Below are 16,062 nucleotides of genomic sequence, written 5' to 3'. Positions count from 1 at the left end.
GTAATTAATAGTTTTGAATGGAAATGTCTGTAGGCCCACATTTTTGCACTGGCTTTCTGTGAGCATTGAGAAGAACTAAATTCTTTGTTGCCATCTTTATCGAGCATGGTACTATTTTACTGTCAAGAATACTGAAAAATTTACATATATATATTTTTGAAAAAAAAAAAAATCCAAAAAGGCAAGGATATTGATAGGCTGCCCATAGATAAACTCCCTGTCCCCTCTCTTCAAATAAGCACAGTGATCTTCCTTATGCTCAGCTCATGTACACACAGAAAAAGATTGAATTTTGTAATTTGAGTAGTGCTTAGCAGAATTAAACCCATTTTTAAATCCCTACTTTATTTAGTTATCTGCAGGAAGTTAAGAGAATTCTCAGGAGCCAAGATGCTCAGCTGCTTGAGAAGTGTAGAAGTTAATTTTTTTCTGATATGAATACGTAATGAACAAATATGCTATACTTGACCTTTTTGGCCTACTATTAACTGGTTTTGTTACAGACAAAATAACTAGTCTCAGTGTCCTACTCTTTAGATTGATTTTCTTTTCTTTTGAGTATGTAGCACTCATATTAGTGTTTCAGCACTGTCTCTTTACGCTGAAGTTTCCTCAGTGACTAGAGAGTTTTTTGGGGGTAATTTTTTATACTTTGAAGTTGGTTTATATTTTGGCAGTCATTAACATACACGCACTCCCACTCACCCTCACCCCCTCTCCAGCTTTGCTATCAAACATCAATGCATAGGTACATATATTTTTTCAGAAAGAGCACTTTAGAAGATTTAGATAAGGTTTGCATTTTAACATGGTAATTACAAGCCTAATATCAAAGAGGGTTGTGAGACATTTAAACATTTGTTTGTAGATTTTAACACTGCGGAATAGGTTAAAGGAATAGGATTACTGGTATCCTTCATGTCTTTGACATGGATGTTTTTGGTTTTCAGGAGACATTGTTTTCTCAAAAGACTGTCACTTTGTGCCTCTTTCATAATCTTTTCTCCACCTGAAAGTATGAACAAAGCTAACCTCTCATGCTCATATCTTCTGTTCGTAACATTTCCTCATACTCTGAGAAGACAAACTTGAATCTTATTTAGAAATGCTTCATTCTTTGTTCTATATGTTTTCTTAGTTTTAGAAATTTAGCATGACTTTATCTTCATTTAAAAGATTTAAAAAAGGGTGCCCCTCATATGGGATTGCCCCTATTATGGATGATTTTAGCTGTGAAGACAAATATAATTTAGCTGAATATTAGAGCTTCTATTACCATTTCAGTGAAATCCTGTAAATGAAAAAGTATAAGTTTGGGATTTTTTTCTTCAGTAAGGATTTTATTGTTTTGAGACACTTAACCAACATTTAACCAAACGTTTCATTGTTTGATAGATATTTATGTACTCATATGCAGTATATATTCTAAATCTTACGCCATGTCATTTTCACGATGGTTGCGCAGCTAGCATGACTTTAGCAGTGGGTGTTACGTTTTGGTAATTCATGTTCATTTACTTTTTTGTTTGTGAGTGTTGGAGATGGAGGGGGTTGTTGGTTTATTATTGTTGGGGTTTTTTTGTTAGTTTGGGTTTTTACAAAAAATAGTTTTCTGCCCTATTTCAGTTGTTACTTAATGAAGTCGTAAAGCAAGGAGAAAACTAACCTGATCGCTGTGCTGGCCTGACATTTGGGGATCTACAGATCTATCTATAATCTTCTACAGATGCTCTTTCATTTATCAGCTGAGCATTTAACCTGTCTTTACTGTTTATTAGCCGTCAGAACTGTTGCTTCTATGAAGCATGTGTGATTTGAATAACCAAAAGGCTCTTTTGGGGGATGGCAGAGAAGAGCAAAGGGGCAGTGATTATATAATATGTCTTCTTTGCATCTTGCATCTTTTTTGCCACTTTAAACACTTGTTACTAATGCTGCAGTAAAGTGCCAGCCACATGCTTGATGGCAAATATAAAAACACAGCTATCTAATCACAAATAGCAAATTAAGTTACTTTAGAATTCTGGCCCAAGGCACTGTTCAAGTGGAAGGAAGGGTATTGAACAGGAAAAAGGATACAATAATGTCTTAAGAAGGCCAAGAAGTATTCAAAACCATAATGCTGAGGTTGCTGTTTGAGATAATACCTCAAAAGTCACTTTAGATTGTACAGGGAGAGTGCAACGTTTTTTGTGTTTTTTATAGTTTGCTATTATACTGCCTACTCTAGAAATGTTACATAAACTACAGATAAAAGTTAGCAGTCATTAAATGCTTTATTTAAATGAAAATTCTTTCCTGGAAGTAGAATTTTTAAAAAGTTCTCTTCTGTGTTTTGCATGCGTATTGAATAGTATAATAAATTTGTTTTAATAGTCCTTAATAATGCACCTAAGCAATGTAATATCTGTATTATGTGTGAGTGACACTAACACCCTCTAGTGACAGTATGCTTAAGAACCAGTCTACATTGCTGTTATGAATTACACTCATTGAGAGAGTATTCACTATGAATCTCAGGGCTATGTTTCTTTAATAAAATTTATTGTCGGGCAATACAGTCTGATCTGACATAATCCCACATAAAGATCCATATATTTTAAGATTACGTTTATTTGGCCTTGGAAGCCAATTTGAAGTCTAACACTTCTAGATTTAAAGATACACAGTGTTTCAGTGGGCTTCAGTTCAGATTTCCAAAACGGTCCTGTAGTTTACAGTTCATCATGGAATTTGCATTCCTTGAGTCATTTTTAGATACGACTCATACTAATAAGATACTTTTTTTTCCACACTAAATAAAACTTTTCAGCACTTAATGATTTCTCTTTGAATTGAAATACGGTTGATTAGTTTTTATAATTAAAAAACCCCAAACAAAAGAACTGTTAGTAGAAATTATACTCACTATAGTATTATGAACTTCAAAAGACCAGAGGATTAAAAAAGCAGTGCTATATGTTGGTTAAAAATAGAACTCTTGAGTTCACCACTGCATGATACCCTTTTGCTCTGGTTGACAGAGAAGTAGCAAACTAAATAGGGTATGCAGAATAAATAAAAAACGGTATGAGACTTGCAGTGAGGATGAATTAAAATTTTCTGATAAGGAAGGCAAGAAGACATAAAGTGTGCTTGAATTGCAAAGAGGATCCAAGTAGTCCTAAACATTTAAGAAGTCTGATCTACTTGGATTGTGATCCATATAAGCAAAATTTATTTAAAGAGTGGAGAGTTAAAATTCTAGATAGCTGTTCTAGACTATAAATTATGTGTCTGGAAGATTAATTAATCTTCCTACAGTCACTTATGTAACCTGGATTCTGTATATTTTAATGTTATAAATCAAGACAGAATTTTTCTTTGAGTTTTCTCTAAGGCATGCTTATCTCGAACAAGTATAAAAGTGATTTACCATCACAGTTGAGGGTAGGCTTTCCTCTTTTACAGGGTCATAGGATAATTCATGTTGAAAGAGAGGAGCACTGCTTTGTTTTGATGCATGATATACACATATATAAAATACTTGGGGTGAAAAAAGAATTAAACTAAATTGGAGTTCATACATCTACAAGTAAATTCAAAGCTTAAGTGATAATGTATGTTAGTGGTTATAGGCAAATGCTAAATAAAGGGTTAGTAGTTATGGGGGAATTCCAGTTACAGTCAGTGGCTACTACCCTTCAAACCAATTATATATATTCTTTAAGAGGTACTTTAAATTTAGTAAATACAGTATGATACTTCTGCTAGCTGTAAAAATACTTACTTATGTAGTTTCCCCTACTGAATTTTTATTTTGGGCTTCCTCTTCATCAATAACCAATGTTTTTTTCTACTGAAAGTTATATAACTCTCAGAGCAGTTCTGGTTTGCCTCTGCCCACTGCTACTTTTTCAGTGACTGAGCGACAGGGTGCCTTGGATATTTTGAGAAGGTAACTTCTGTCTCCCCTTACTATGGATGTTGTTCTCACCCCCTGTAGTACCTTATTTTTAGACCCTTATTCTCCCTGATTTTTAAATGCTTTCTCCATTTCCCGTATTCCAAACTAAATCACCTGGATTACTTTTGAATTTTAGTGATATAAAATGCTTGGTGAACTTAAGGATTTACTGATCAAGGCTATTGATACAGTACATTTATATTTTCACTACTGCTGTACTTCATAGTTTAGAGACTCTTCAGTGTTTAGTGCTGCAAGTGAGAATTCAGTAACCAAACCACAGAACTCCATGGGGAAAGCTCTATTAGAGTAGACAGCTTGTTTGCTCAGTTTTGCTCATACACATTGTGACCACTTTAGTGTGAAGCTTCATTTTTAAACGGGGTATTCAGGACCTGGGAGTTGCTTAAAATAAGCCTAACAGTACAATTTAAATGAATTCTTTTTGTGTGTGTGTGTTATTTGTTGCTTTCCTCTTTAGTTTATTTTCAAAAATACTTTCTGGACTTCTGCAGTCCTTCTGTATATTATCTATATCTAACTCCCTCAATTCTTATTAATTTTGTAGTGTTCTTTCAGGTACTTTCAGATTGTCTCTATTTGCTAAGTGAAATTCACAGTGTTTGTCAATTTTAGTTTCATTCATGTAGTATGCAAAAAAGCTGGAAAAAGAATATCAGTTTTCTTTATATTTAAGCTGTGATTTTTCACTGTAGTAGTATTATCACAGCACTGGATCAGGACATTAATTATACTATTCATTAACATTTTCTCCTAAAATGTCTTGCGGAATACCCTTGGAGAAAGTTTTTCCAAGTTCTGGTTGACAAAGGAAGCTCAAATTGTCTCCGGGTTAGCAACAGTAGCATCTTAAGTACACAATTTAAGTGACACAGTCATAAGCACAAGCTTCTATTTGGCATATTGCCAGTTAATATGAAAGTGCTCTGGTAATGGAATATTTTTTATTCTTACAAATATATTTTTAAGTCATCCTATAATATCTATGCTTTTGATATTCTCATCAATGCTCTAAACTTAATAGCTACTTGCATTATAGCTTTTTTAGTTGGATTTTTTTTTTTTTTTAAAAAAAAAGGTGAAATGTGTCAAAAATATCTCTACTTCAGTTTCTTCCTCTAATAAATCAATCACTTGCAATAGAGTTTAATGTGTTCCTTGAGGTGCTGGCTATACCTGAGCCACATACTTCAAATGAGACATACAATAAATAGTATAGTTTTGTAGTTTGTTTTTATATCATGTGTAATTCATGTCACGCTTGCAGGTGCTGCTGCTTATTCAAGCGGAGGAAAAGGAAAACCATCCAGCGCAACAAATGACTAGAACCAAAAAGAACACGGGAAAATGCTGATTTGCTCAACTATAGTCTTGTGATCTTAAAAAAACCCCAACAACAAAACCCAAAGCAAAAAAATCTCCATAATAAAGACATTTGCTGAGGACTCTCTGAGAAACAATATCATGCCTCTGTGATTTGATTTGGTTCTTCTGCATCCATCTTCTGTTTCTTTAATTCATCTGTTTTGAAAGCTTTAAGATATTGTCAAATGAGCGCTTCTTTGACCATTAACATATGGACCAATGAAATGACAGAAAATGAACCACATCTTGAGCAAAACTGAACTTGAAAAGTATTTTTTCTTTCCTAGGAAGTAGTAACAGTGTCTTAGATGAAGAGGGATGTCATATATCAATTATTTGAGTTTGTAGCAGTGTATCTAAAGCAGTTTTCTTCAAAAATGAAGAAGAAAAATACAGGTACACAACCATATTGTGAAATAATAAAATCTTAAGGTTTATTTTGTGACACTTGCATTGTTTTTCTTCTTTTGCCTCAGTATTACTTGTAAGTCAAATTGTTACTCTAGTCAAATTGTCACTTTCTAGAGATACTAGGGATGCTGGTTTAACTGTTGACAGTTGTCAAAATGCTGGTGCTACTAACAGAAAGTATTTCCAGTATCCTCTCAGTTTGAAAACCTGCTTTTATATTTGCCAATGAAAATTGCAGTACAGGAGAAATTATAAGAGTGTTTGTGCAAAGAATACAAATGTTTATATAATTTAACTTGTGGATCTTGTAATGTTAACAAGATCAAATTACCTTCAAAAGACTTCTACGGAGCAAATATTGAATCAGGCTAGAGCAAAATAAGTATTAAAGCCTGTACGTTCAATAAGGTAGTTGATGATTGATAGCATCTTTAACTTGAAAATATGGACGTGCCATGTAAAGTTAAAGTGTATTATTTTGCTTTTTTAATTTAGAAAACAAATGCAATGGATATGAGTTAGACTTCTGCCTTCACTGCATAGTAGCCCAGAGCATCTCAAATTTCCTGCCTTTTTTTCCCCTGGAATTTTCTTCTCTTGGAGTGTAAGGTCACTAGTGTCGTAGGATGGCAAGGATGTGTCAGATGCTTCTCTACAGTCCGATGAAGTGCTTGCAATATGAACAAACCAACAGTTCTGTTTGTAAGACAGCCCATTTTATATTTTTTTTCTTCAGAAAATACATGCTTCTCTTAAAGCCATCATGACAGATTTGTGGTTTTGTCATGTTTAACTGCCAGTTATTGAAGAAGGGCTGTGGAAGATAGAAGTGACAAGACAGATTTATTGACCAAAACACAGATTATCTCTGTTTCTTTGGAATTCTTCTAGAGCTAAGTAGCATCTTTTTTCTGTCCACAGATGTCTTTTGGCATATTTATTTATTTTTAATCTGTTTTGTGGTAGCATTTAAAATGTATATAAAAGCAAAGGTACACCTTTCAATTAATCATTGCATTTAGAAGGATTTTTATTTTATTTTGTAATTTATTTTTAATTAAGAGCCAAAGGTGTATGTTATTGTTTGGAATATATGCTCATATGTATACTTTGATCTTTGTCATTATTACTGCTCATGCTCTTAAATTTTTGTTTTATAAAACCTGAACTTGGCCTACAAAAACACAAGTTTCCACTCAAACAGAGTGAAAACTCTTAACAGATTACTGATTATTTCAGACTCATGAAGTTACTTTTTGTTTAAGCTGAGAAGTAGGTCACTTGACCATTCTCTGATGGAAACACATCCTTGTAGTACTTGACCAAAACTGTTGGTTGTACATGTGGTATGTGTATTTCTCACACACCTGATAAATTTTGTTCTTGCAGGTTTTTGATCTCTAAGTGTTTGTATGATCGGAACTCCATAACAAGACAGTGTGAATATTATGGACTTACAATGGTTGAATATACAAAAGCTATTTATTTGCTGAAATGACTAGCAAGGCACTTGCTCTTCAGCAGTTTTTCAAATACTTAATTTTCATGCGGAAGAAGGTTTTCTTCTAGTAAAGCAGTCAGCATTAATGTAGGTATACCAGTATGATTTGCATTTATATACTTCCTGTCTACAGTAATGAAGTAAACAATGGCTGGATGTCTAAACCTGAAATACATCCCTGTTTAAATGTAAGAAAAAAATAAAGGTAGTTTTTTAAAATTTGCCTTTTCCCCCCCTTTCCTACAGTCTTTGATGAAGTAATGTTTTAGGATGTGCTGAACAAATTTAGTCTCGTTGGATGACAAGGAATTTGAAAGCATGATTCTCATAATGCTATCTTGACTTACAGTTGTATTTGTTTACTTAACAGATGTTACTGTTACATGCTGGAATAGACCAGCTAACAGCAATGGATTGAGGAGACCTCAATGTACACATTTGAAATCTACTCGTGGATTAAAGTTTTTGCTGTCTGTACCACCTAAGAAAAGACCTGTGGAGGTCTAGGAAATGCATGAAAAGGAAGTTTTGGGTTAGAAGAGGCCCTTAAATAATATCTAGTCCAAACACAAAACACCACTACCCCCTCCTAATATAAATGTGGAAATGTTTCACTGCATCAGGTTGCTCAAGCCCCATCCAGCCTGACTTTTAGTGTTTCCAAGGATGGGATATCCCCAACTTCTTCAGGCAACTTGCTCCAGGTGTCTGTCTCACCACCCCCATGGAAAAAATGTCTTCCTTACAGCCAGTCCAAATATACCCTCTTTCAGTTTAGTCTGTAATTTCTTGTTCTGTCACAGGCCTTGGTAAAAAAGTCTTCATGTTTTACACTGCAAGTATTGAAAACCCACAATAAGGTATTGTCAGAATCATCTTTTCTCCAGGCTGAGAAGCCCCAATACTCAGCCGTTCCTCATAGAAGGGGTGGTACCCTCTCATGATTTTTGTTGCCTTCTCTGGACCTTCTCTAACAGGTAGCAAGGGGATGCTGGAGTCCCCAGAGCTGGATCCAGCTCTGCAGTGGGGTCTCACCAGGGCAAAGCAGAGGGGTAGAATCTCCTCCCTTGCCTTGCTGCCCACGCTGCTTTGAATGCAGCCCAGGGCATGGTTGGCTTTCTGAGCTGAGTGCACAGTGCTGTGTCATGTCTAATTCTTCATTTGTCAATATCCCCAAGTCCTTCTCTAGTCTCAAGCCCTTCATTCACCAGTCTGTCCTTAGAGTGGGGATTGCCCTGGGCCACATGCAGGATGTTGAACTTGTCCTTGCTGTCATTCAGTAAGTGCATTTGGTGCACTCCAGAAGTTTGTCAAGGTCCTGAAGTACATAGAAGGTAGCTTTTGATAACTTTCTAGGTTTGTTGTTTGCAACTAAAGATAGTCTGATGGGTGAACATTGGTGGTTGCCTTGGTCACAGTTGATTATGAAGATATTAGGTTTAAGATATTTGGCACTATTAAAAAAAGTCAGCAAAGATACCACCTAGGATTATGGAAGAGCAGGCTTTTGACTTTCCAGGGTGTTTGGGTCCAGGCACCCCAATGGACTTGTGTACAAAGAAAGATTTCTGAGTGATGTGGTGGTTGGAGGCTGTCTTCGGCACAGAGATCACAAAATGATAGAGCTTTTGGTTCTCAGAGAAGCGAGGAGGTGGATCAGCAAAACTGCCACCTTGGAATTCTGGAGGATAGGCTGTGGCCTTTCAGCTTTATATCAGAGCAGAATTTGTATAGTATGGAATAGTGCTTTGGTCAGTTCTAGTCAGTTGTCCTGTTCATGTCCCCTCCACAGGTTTGCCCAGCTCCGGCCTGCTGGTGGTGGGGGTGTAGAATCTTGGAGACACAGTGGTAATGCTGGGCCAGGGCTGCTCAGAAGTAGCCAAAACACCACTGTGTTACCACCACCTCACCACCCACTGCCACACAGCACAGCAACGTGAGGGCTGCTGTGGGGAAATGAATGTATCCCAGCCAGACCCAGTACAAGTAAACATGATACTCATCTGCAAGAAGGCTGGAAGGAAGATCTAGGGAACTAACAGGCCTGTCAGCCTTACCTCAGTGTTGGGGTAGGTCATGGAGCAAATAATTTTGATTGCCATCACATGCAGCATGGGTAGGGTATTAGGCCCAGCCAACACAGGTTTACAAAAGGCAAGTCCTGCTAAGCCCACAGGGTCTCCTTTGTCAAACCAACCTTAGTGGATGAGGGAGGACTGGATGTTGTCTGCCTGGGCTTTAGTGAACCCTTTTATACCATTTGCCCGAGCATTCTGCTGGAGAAACTGGCTGCTCATGATTTGGAATGGTGCACTTGTCACTGGGTAAAAAACTGGCTGTATGGTTGGGCCTGGAGAGTGGAGGTGAATGGGGTTACATCCAGCTGGCAGCTGGTCTTATCCGTCATCTGGATTGAGTGTAGCCTCAATAAGTTTACGGATGACACTACGTTGGGTAGGAGTGTCAATCTGCTGGAGGGTAGGAAGGTCCTGCAGAGACCTAGACAGGCTGGATCTCTGGACTGAAATTATTGAACGAAAACATCAAGGCTGAGTGCTGAGTCTTGCCTTTACAGTAGTCCCAGGCAGAGCTACATGCTGGGGAAAGAGTAGCTGGAAAGGTGCTCAGCAGAAAAGTACTCCTGAGGGTGTGGGTTGACAGCAGCTGAGCACAAGCAGCTGTGCCCAGAGGAAGGCATTTTGGTCTATATCAAAAATGGTGTGGCCAGTAGAAGCAGGGATAATCCCAGGACAGTCCCCTATACAAGGCACTAGTGAGGCCACACCTCAAGTCCTGTGTCCGTTTCTGCATCTCAGTTCAGGAAAGACATTGAAGTGCTATAGCCAGTCTAGAGAAGGGCAGTAGAGCTGGGGAAGGCAGCTCTGGAGCACAAGTCTTATGCAGAGTGGCTGAGGGAGCTTGGAGTGTTTAGCCTGGAAAACAAGGCTCAGGGGGGACTTTGAATGTATAGCCAGGTGGGGGTCAGTGTCTTTGCTGAAGAAATGAGGGACAGGACAAGAGGAAATGGCCTGATATGGCGTCAGGAGAGGTTTAGATTGGATATTAGGGAAAGTTTTCTTCTTCAAGGAGTTCTCAAGCATTGGAACTGGCTGCCCTGGGAAATGGTGCAGTCACCATCGCTGGAGGTATTTAGAACACGTAGATGGGATGCTTCAGTACCTGGTTTGGTGGTGCGCTTGGCAGTGCTGAGAGTGGTTGGGCTTGATGATCCTAAAGAGCTTTTGCAACAGAATTCTATATTAAATGCTAGGAATATACTATTACACTATATTTAAAAAGCATATGAAATGCTGGCATTGACTGGCCATTGCTTGGCTGTGAAGAGCCATAGATGAACAGTTGCCTTTCTGTGGTTCAGTTTGAGACAGTGTAGCTGCAAAATATTTATTTGGTTTTTGAGGCAGTTGTCTGTGGGTGACTATGCAAACTCCCACTTGGTTTGACCAGTTGACAGTTGGGGCATGGGTTTCTGAGTCTTAAGTTCATCACACATTATTTTAGTATTTTCTTTATTGTTCGTTTCTTGCATTGGCTAGTGAATTTGTTGTGGTGCACCTAAACAAAATAGCAAGAATTCTTCACTGCTTCACAGATATAAGTCTTGAGATTTCAATGGTAGTTCCTCTGTTTTGGTTTTGTGGGTACATAGGTTCTGAACTTTGGTTCAGAATTTCAATTTGAATTAATTTTTGAAGAGTAAAGCCATTTGTTTCATCAGCTGAGAATGTATACTGTCTGCATTCTGTCATATAGGATTGTCCTGAGGATCTGTGCAAGAGGTTTTGTTTTTCACATTAATGCCCTCTTTCCATGAACAAGAAGGATTGAAGACAAAGTTCTTTAGAGCTCACAAGAATTAGGTGGGTAGTAAGTCTACATAAATTACTCAAATTTGATTGATGAATTGTCCCTGCATAGACTAAAATCACAGCTGGATGTAACAATTAAATTTGCTGTGATAAAGCTAAATATAAACAGTTTCTTACATGTTGGACAAATTAATATATTTCTATATTTATTTTCTTATATGAAGCAATTGTATTCTATAATCTAGTTGCCCTATGCCATTTTATGAAATAGTTAGAGAAAACTACCTCTTCTGAAAAAGATAAGGTAAGCTTTTGTAGTCTTAGGAATACCCATATGTTGCAGATGAAATGAGCGAGGTGTCAATGACAATGATGTATCAATGATTAGTACAGAGAATTTCAGTATCTGTGAATTCTGCCACCCAGTTAAACATCAGTTTTTGTAGTGCATTATTGAAAAACCTCCTGCTACAATGAACAGGAAACTTGTCAGCTTTGTCATGTTCTTGCTTGGTTGGAGTATCAGGATTGTCTTCCACCTGCAGTTTCTTTGCAGGAAACTCTGTGAGCTCCATGTCCGTTTTGGAACAGTAGTTTACTTCAAGGTGAGCACAGATGCACTTGAGCATGTCCATATGAACTGCGCTGTGTAGCAATACTCTGAAAGTGAGTGAACGAGGGAGAGCACTGTTTGAAGCTCTCTGTGCTGTCGATACCTTCTCTTCACCAGGAGACCTTGTTACTGTGCGTGGCCTGGGATGCTCTGATACATGAGGTGAGTGGAAACACTGGTGTCAATTTGTATGTTAAATGTTAGTAAGGCTCAATTTATTTCTTAAGTGGTTTTGTTGCTGTAGGGATTTTTGTTTGTTTGTCTATTTGTTTTTTGCTGTAAAATAAATATAAATGAAAGTTCTGCTGGCTCCTCTCCACACCATGGTGGATATTCTTGCTCTCTCCTGGGGTTTGCGCACCCCATGTTGGAGCCCAGGGGCTGAGAAGACTGGAAGGGGGCACAATCTGCTTGTCCTCTGCAGAAAACCACATTTACAAGGCTAGTTTTCAACACCTGGCTCAGTACAAAATAGTGTCCTCAGCTCTTAGTCAATGTTTCTAACAGTAATGGCCAGAGCCGACAATTTTAGCAGAGTGGTCAACGATGTAAAACTGTGGGTGCCCAAAGGGGTGCAGGACAGTCCCAGGGGCCAGCAGAGCTGCTGTGCATGACTACAGCAGGATGAGAGGACCTAAAGACCACAGCTGACCGTCTGAAAACAGTCAAGACCACAGAAGCAACTTGCTCTAAGATGGATCAGCCAAGCATGAACTTGAGATAAGTACAGACAGGAGAAATTTACAACAGGAAGATGCTAATTAGAAGCCTGATGGAGGTGAGATTTGGTTAACTCAACCTGGTTAACACATCCAAACAAAAGATGCCCACTCTGACAAACTCTGGGAAAGAAAGCAACTGCTCATGCACGTGCCACCCCAAGTTACAGGAACACCTGTGACTAACCTGTGGATGTTTGGAACTTGGACTGTATAAAGGTGGTTCCCCCAGAAGAATGACTCCAGGATGCCCTCACTGAGAAACCCAGGGTGGTGAAGCACCAGTGGGACACTGCTGGAACCATGGGTGGTTACTATTTTCTGCTTGATCTCTCTCTTTCTCCTCTGCCCCACTCCTTCATTTAAATTTCTTTTTTCTACCTCACATTTACATAAAAAAAAAAAAAAATCCTTATTAGTGACTTTGGCATTAACACCCTAATTTGGACAGAAACATCTTTTGCTATTTGGATCATGATGACATGAAGCCCCAGCTATTCTATGCAAGGTGTCCAGCTGTTTTTGGAAAATGTGCCATGACTTAGTGAAGGAGCAGAAGCAGCCTGCTGGAGGTCAGATTGGGCTGGCTGAAACTGGGGGGGTAAAAGGGAGGGAGCATGAGAGTTGTCGGTCGAGCAGCTGCCCCTCCCATCTCTACTCCGATTCTCTGGGGCCAATTTTCTTTCAAAGCCAAGCCTGCAGAAATGCAGCTGTTGGTCTCCCCTTGCAGATGACTATTTTCTTGCATGTCTCAGGCAGATGGGGACATCTCTTGAAATTAGGGTTGTAGGAGAAGAGTAACTAAAATCTGCAAAAGCAGTTCAAGCTAGTTGCCAGCCTTTGGAGACATCAGGACAGGAGAACTGAGCCTTATGCTGGTGAAAGACTAATGTGGGTCTCAAAGAGGTTTAAAGGGTATTTGAAACATAAAACTTAGGCTGACCAAAAGATTGTGCTAGGTTTCTGTTAAGTAGTTAACACCCTTAGGAAGAAAGAGAAAAGAGGAAGAATTGTGTCTTTGCCCTCCTCCTCCTCTCTTTCAATGCCAAGGCTTACATTACTGTAAGGTGAATTTCTTTTGCCAGAATCATTCTGAATCAGTTTGTGTGGAGGGGAAGTGATGCAGATTGCCAGTTAGCTGGGCTTTGCTGTTACCCTGCAGTACTGTTCAGCTCAATAGCCCGGTAAGGAAGGGCAGTATCTGTGTGCTGAGAAAGTGTGGGTGGCCAAGCCAACAGGAGACAGCTGGGACAGGTTTGTACCAGATGCTGAAACAGTAAGTAGGACCAGAACTGTACAAAAATTATGGCTACCACTGAGAACTACTATGGGAAATTGCTTGATGTATTTGCTTTGATAAGATTATTTTGGCAACCATGACTTGCTAGAGGAGATACTGAGGAAGGAGGTTTTGGGAAAATATTTCTGCTCCGGTCCATCCTTTATGCCTGCCTGGAAACTATTTTCATCCTTTATAGATGCTAAACATCAAAAGCTGTTCTGTTTGTTCTGTTGTCTCATCCTTAAGAACAGGTAAAGTCTGCTGGTATATCTGGAGCAACAACTGGTGATGATCCTGCTGTCCTCACCACCAAGCTTTGGCTGCAGCCCTGCTATTGCTCAGAGTAACTGGTGGCTGTGCAAGAGTACCCAGAAGTTTGAAGTACCCAGGGAAGTAGACTTAGAAGGTTGACATATTTCAAAAGAATTACCATTTTAAAAGTAAATGGGACATTTTTCTTCCTGAAAACTGAGGAGACTGTCCTGCTGATGGAAATTATCTCTGCCTGCTGAAAGTTCAAGGCTGAGGCTGAAATTCAAACAGCAACGCTACGGCCGTATTGGGGTTTTATTGCAAAGTTTCAGTAGCAGGGGGCTGTGGGGATGGTTTCTGTGAGAAGCTGCCAGAAGCTTCCCCCATGTCCAGCAGAGCCAGTGCCAGCTGGCTTCAGGACAGACCCACTGCTGGCCGAGGCTGGGCCAGTCAGTGACAGTGGTAGCGCCTCTGAGACAAAAAATTGAACAGGGGAAGAAGTTTTTGTACAGGAGGAATTGCAGCCAGGGACGAACCAAGTGAGACTATGTGGTAGAAACAGCTCTGCAGACAGCAAGAAGGAGGGGCAGGAGGTGCTCCAGGTGCCAGAGCAGAGATTCCCCTGTAGCCCCTGATGCAGACCATCATGAGGCAGGATGTTCCCCTGCAATTCATGGAAATCCATGGTGGAGCCAAGATCCACTTTGCAGCCTGGGGAGGATCCCACTGGAGCTAGTGGGTGCCCAAAGGAGGCTTTGACCCTGTGGGAAGCCTGCACTGGAGCATGACCTGTGGCCTCATGAGGAGACGAGCCCAAGCTGTAGCAGGTTTTCTGGCAGGATTTGTGATCCTGTGAAGGACCCACAGTGAAGCAGTTTGTGAAGAACTGCAGCCTGTGGAAAGGCTCATGTTGGAAAAGTTCATGGAGGACTGTCTCGGAAAGGATTCCTGCAACGGATCAGGGGAAGAGTGTGATCAGTCCTCCCCCTTTGGAGGAAGAGTGGCAGAGTTGTGTGATGAACTGACCACAGCCCCTGCAGGGTGCAGGAGGTAGAGAATTTGGCAGTGAAGCTGAGCCTGGGGAAGATGGGAAGGATGGAGTTTTAAAGTACATTTTTTACCACTTGTGCAGACACAAAACTGACATTGCAGCTGAATTAGTTTTTGAATGATTTTTCTTCTTTTTTTTTAAACAGATTTCCTGCTATTGGTGCTAAAATACTGTAATTTTAGTTGTGATGCAATGTTGCCACTTGAAGTGAACATTTAAAAGTTCTTATTATATGTGCTTTGGAATGGAAATAATTATTTTCAAATACAATATGCTTTATTGAGAGATATTATGAGGAATTGAATAACTGCTTCAGAAAATGGTCCATTTTGTAGCAAAAATTTTTAGCCTAAACAAAGAACCCTGCAAGCACACAACATGCACACAAAACCCCCTACCCAACTACTGATCTTGTGTTAAATATGTTAAACTATTAATGTTCAAGAGATGTCTCATGTAACTAGTCTACAAAAACTGTACATTTTTTATTTAAGAACTATCCTATAAATATTTATGTACAAATTGTTGATATAATTGTTTTAAATTATACATTAGAGCATTTTCTATATGATAGAGCATTGGAAACATACTTACAGAGCACAAATTATATCTGCATACTTCAAAATACAGAAAAAAACCCCAACCAATGTTTTCAACCAGAAAAATGCACTCAAATTTTCAGAAGCTGTCTTTCCATGACAGCAATATCTATTGTTCTGAGCCTTCAATATCTTTGGAAGTGTAATGTACAAATGTGTAATGCAGAAATTAGCAGAGTAGCTATGGTTGGTGTGTACTGATGACAAGCTAGGAACTAAGGCACTAGTGTGCGGATAAAACTAAATTAAAAATTGACCACATCTTTCATCATGAAACTAGAGCTGTGCTGTTTTTCTTATTGATCTGGTTTAATATGAACACAAAGCTCAACAGCTTATAGATCTCTTTGAGGTCCTTTCTTTGCATACACCAAAAATGTAAGATTTTGCTAATGGGGTACGAATACATGAATGAAACTCAGGCACAGACAGGCCTGAGCTTCAATGGTTTGGTCTGGTTTATTTGGTTTTA

General features: G+C 39.0%; 1 protein-coding gene across 5 annotated transcripts in view; it reads left to right on the top strand.

Moving 5' to 3' along the window:
• CSNK1G3 (casein kinase 1 gamma 3) overlaps positions 1-7,419 on the top strand; it is a 76,188-nt gene extending 68,769 nt beyond the window's left edge. For 3 of the 5 annotated variants that reach the window (XM_083883395.1, XM_083883393.1, XM_083883397.1), the window contains 2 exons: positions 3,846-3,937; positions 5,235-7,419. In XM_083883395.1, the coding sequence (XP_083739521.1) occupies positions 3,846-3,903 (58 nt within the window). In that variant the 3' untranslated portion in view covers positions 3,904-3,937; positions 5,235-7,419. The remainder of the gene's footprint in view (positions 1-3,845; positions 3,938-5,234) is intronic. The other 2 variants (XM_083883396.1, XM_083883394.1) reach the window with 1 other exon arrangement.
• The last annotated feature ends 8,643 nt before the right edge of the window (positions 7,420-16,062 follow it).

The sequence above is a fragment of the Zosterops lateralis genome (assembly GCF_965231275.1).
Source record: "Zosterops lateralis genome assembly, chromosome: Z".
In the NCBI taxonomy this organism is placed as follows: domain Eukaryota; kingdom Metazoa; phylum Chordata; class Aves; order Passeriformes; family Zosteropidae; genus Zosterops; species Zosterops lateralis.
This window is presented reverse-complemented; position numbering and strand designations above follow the sequence as displayed.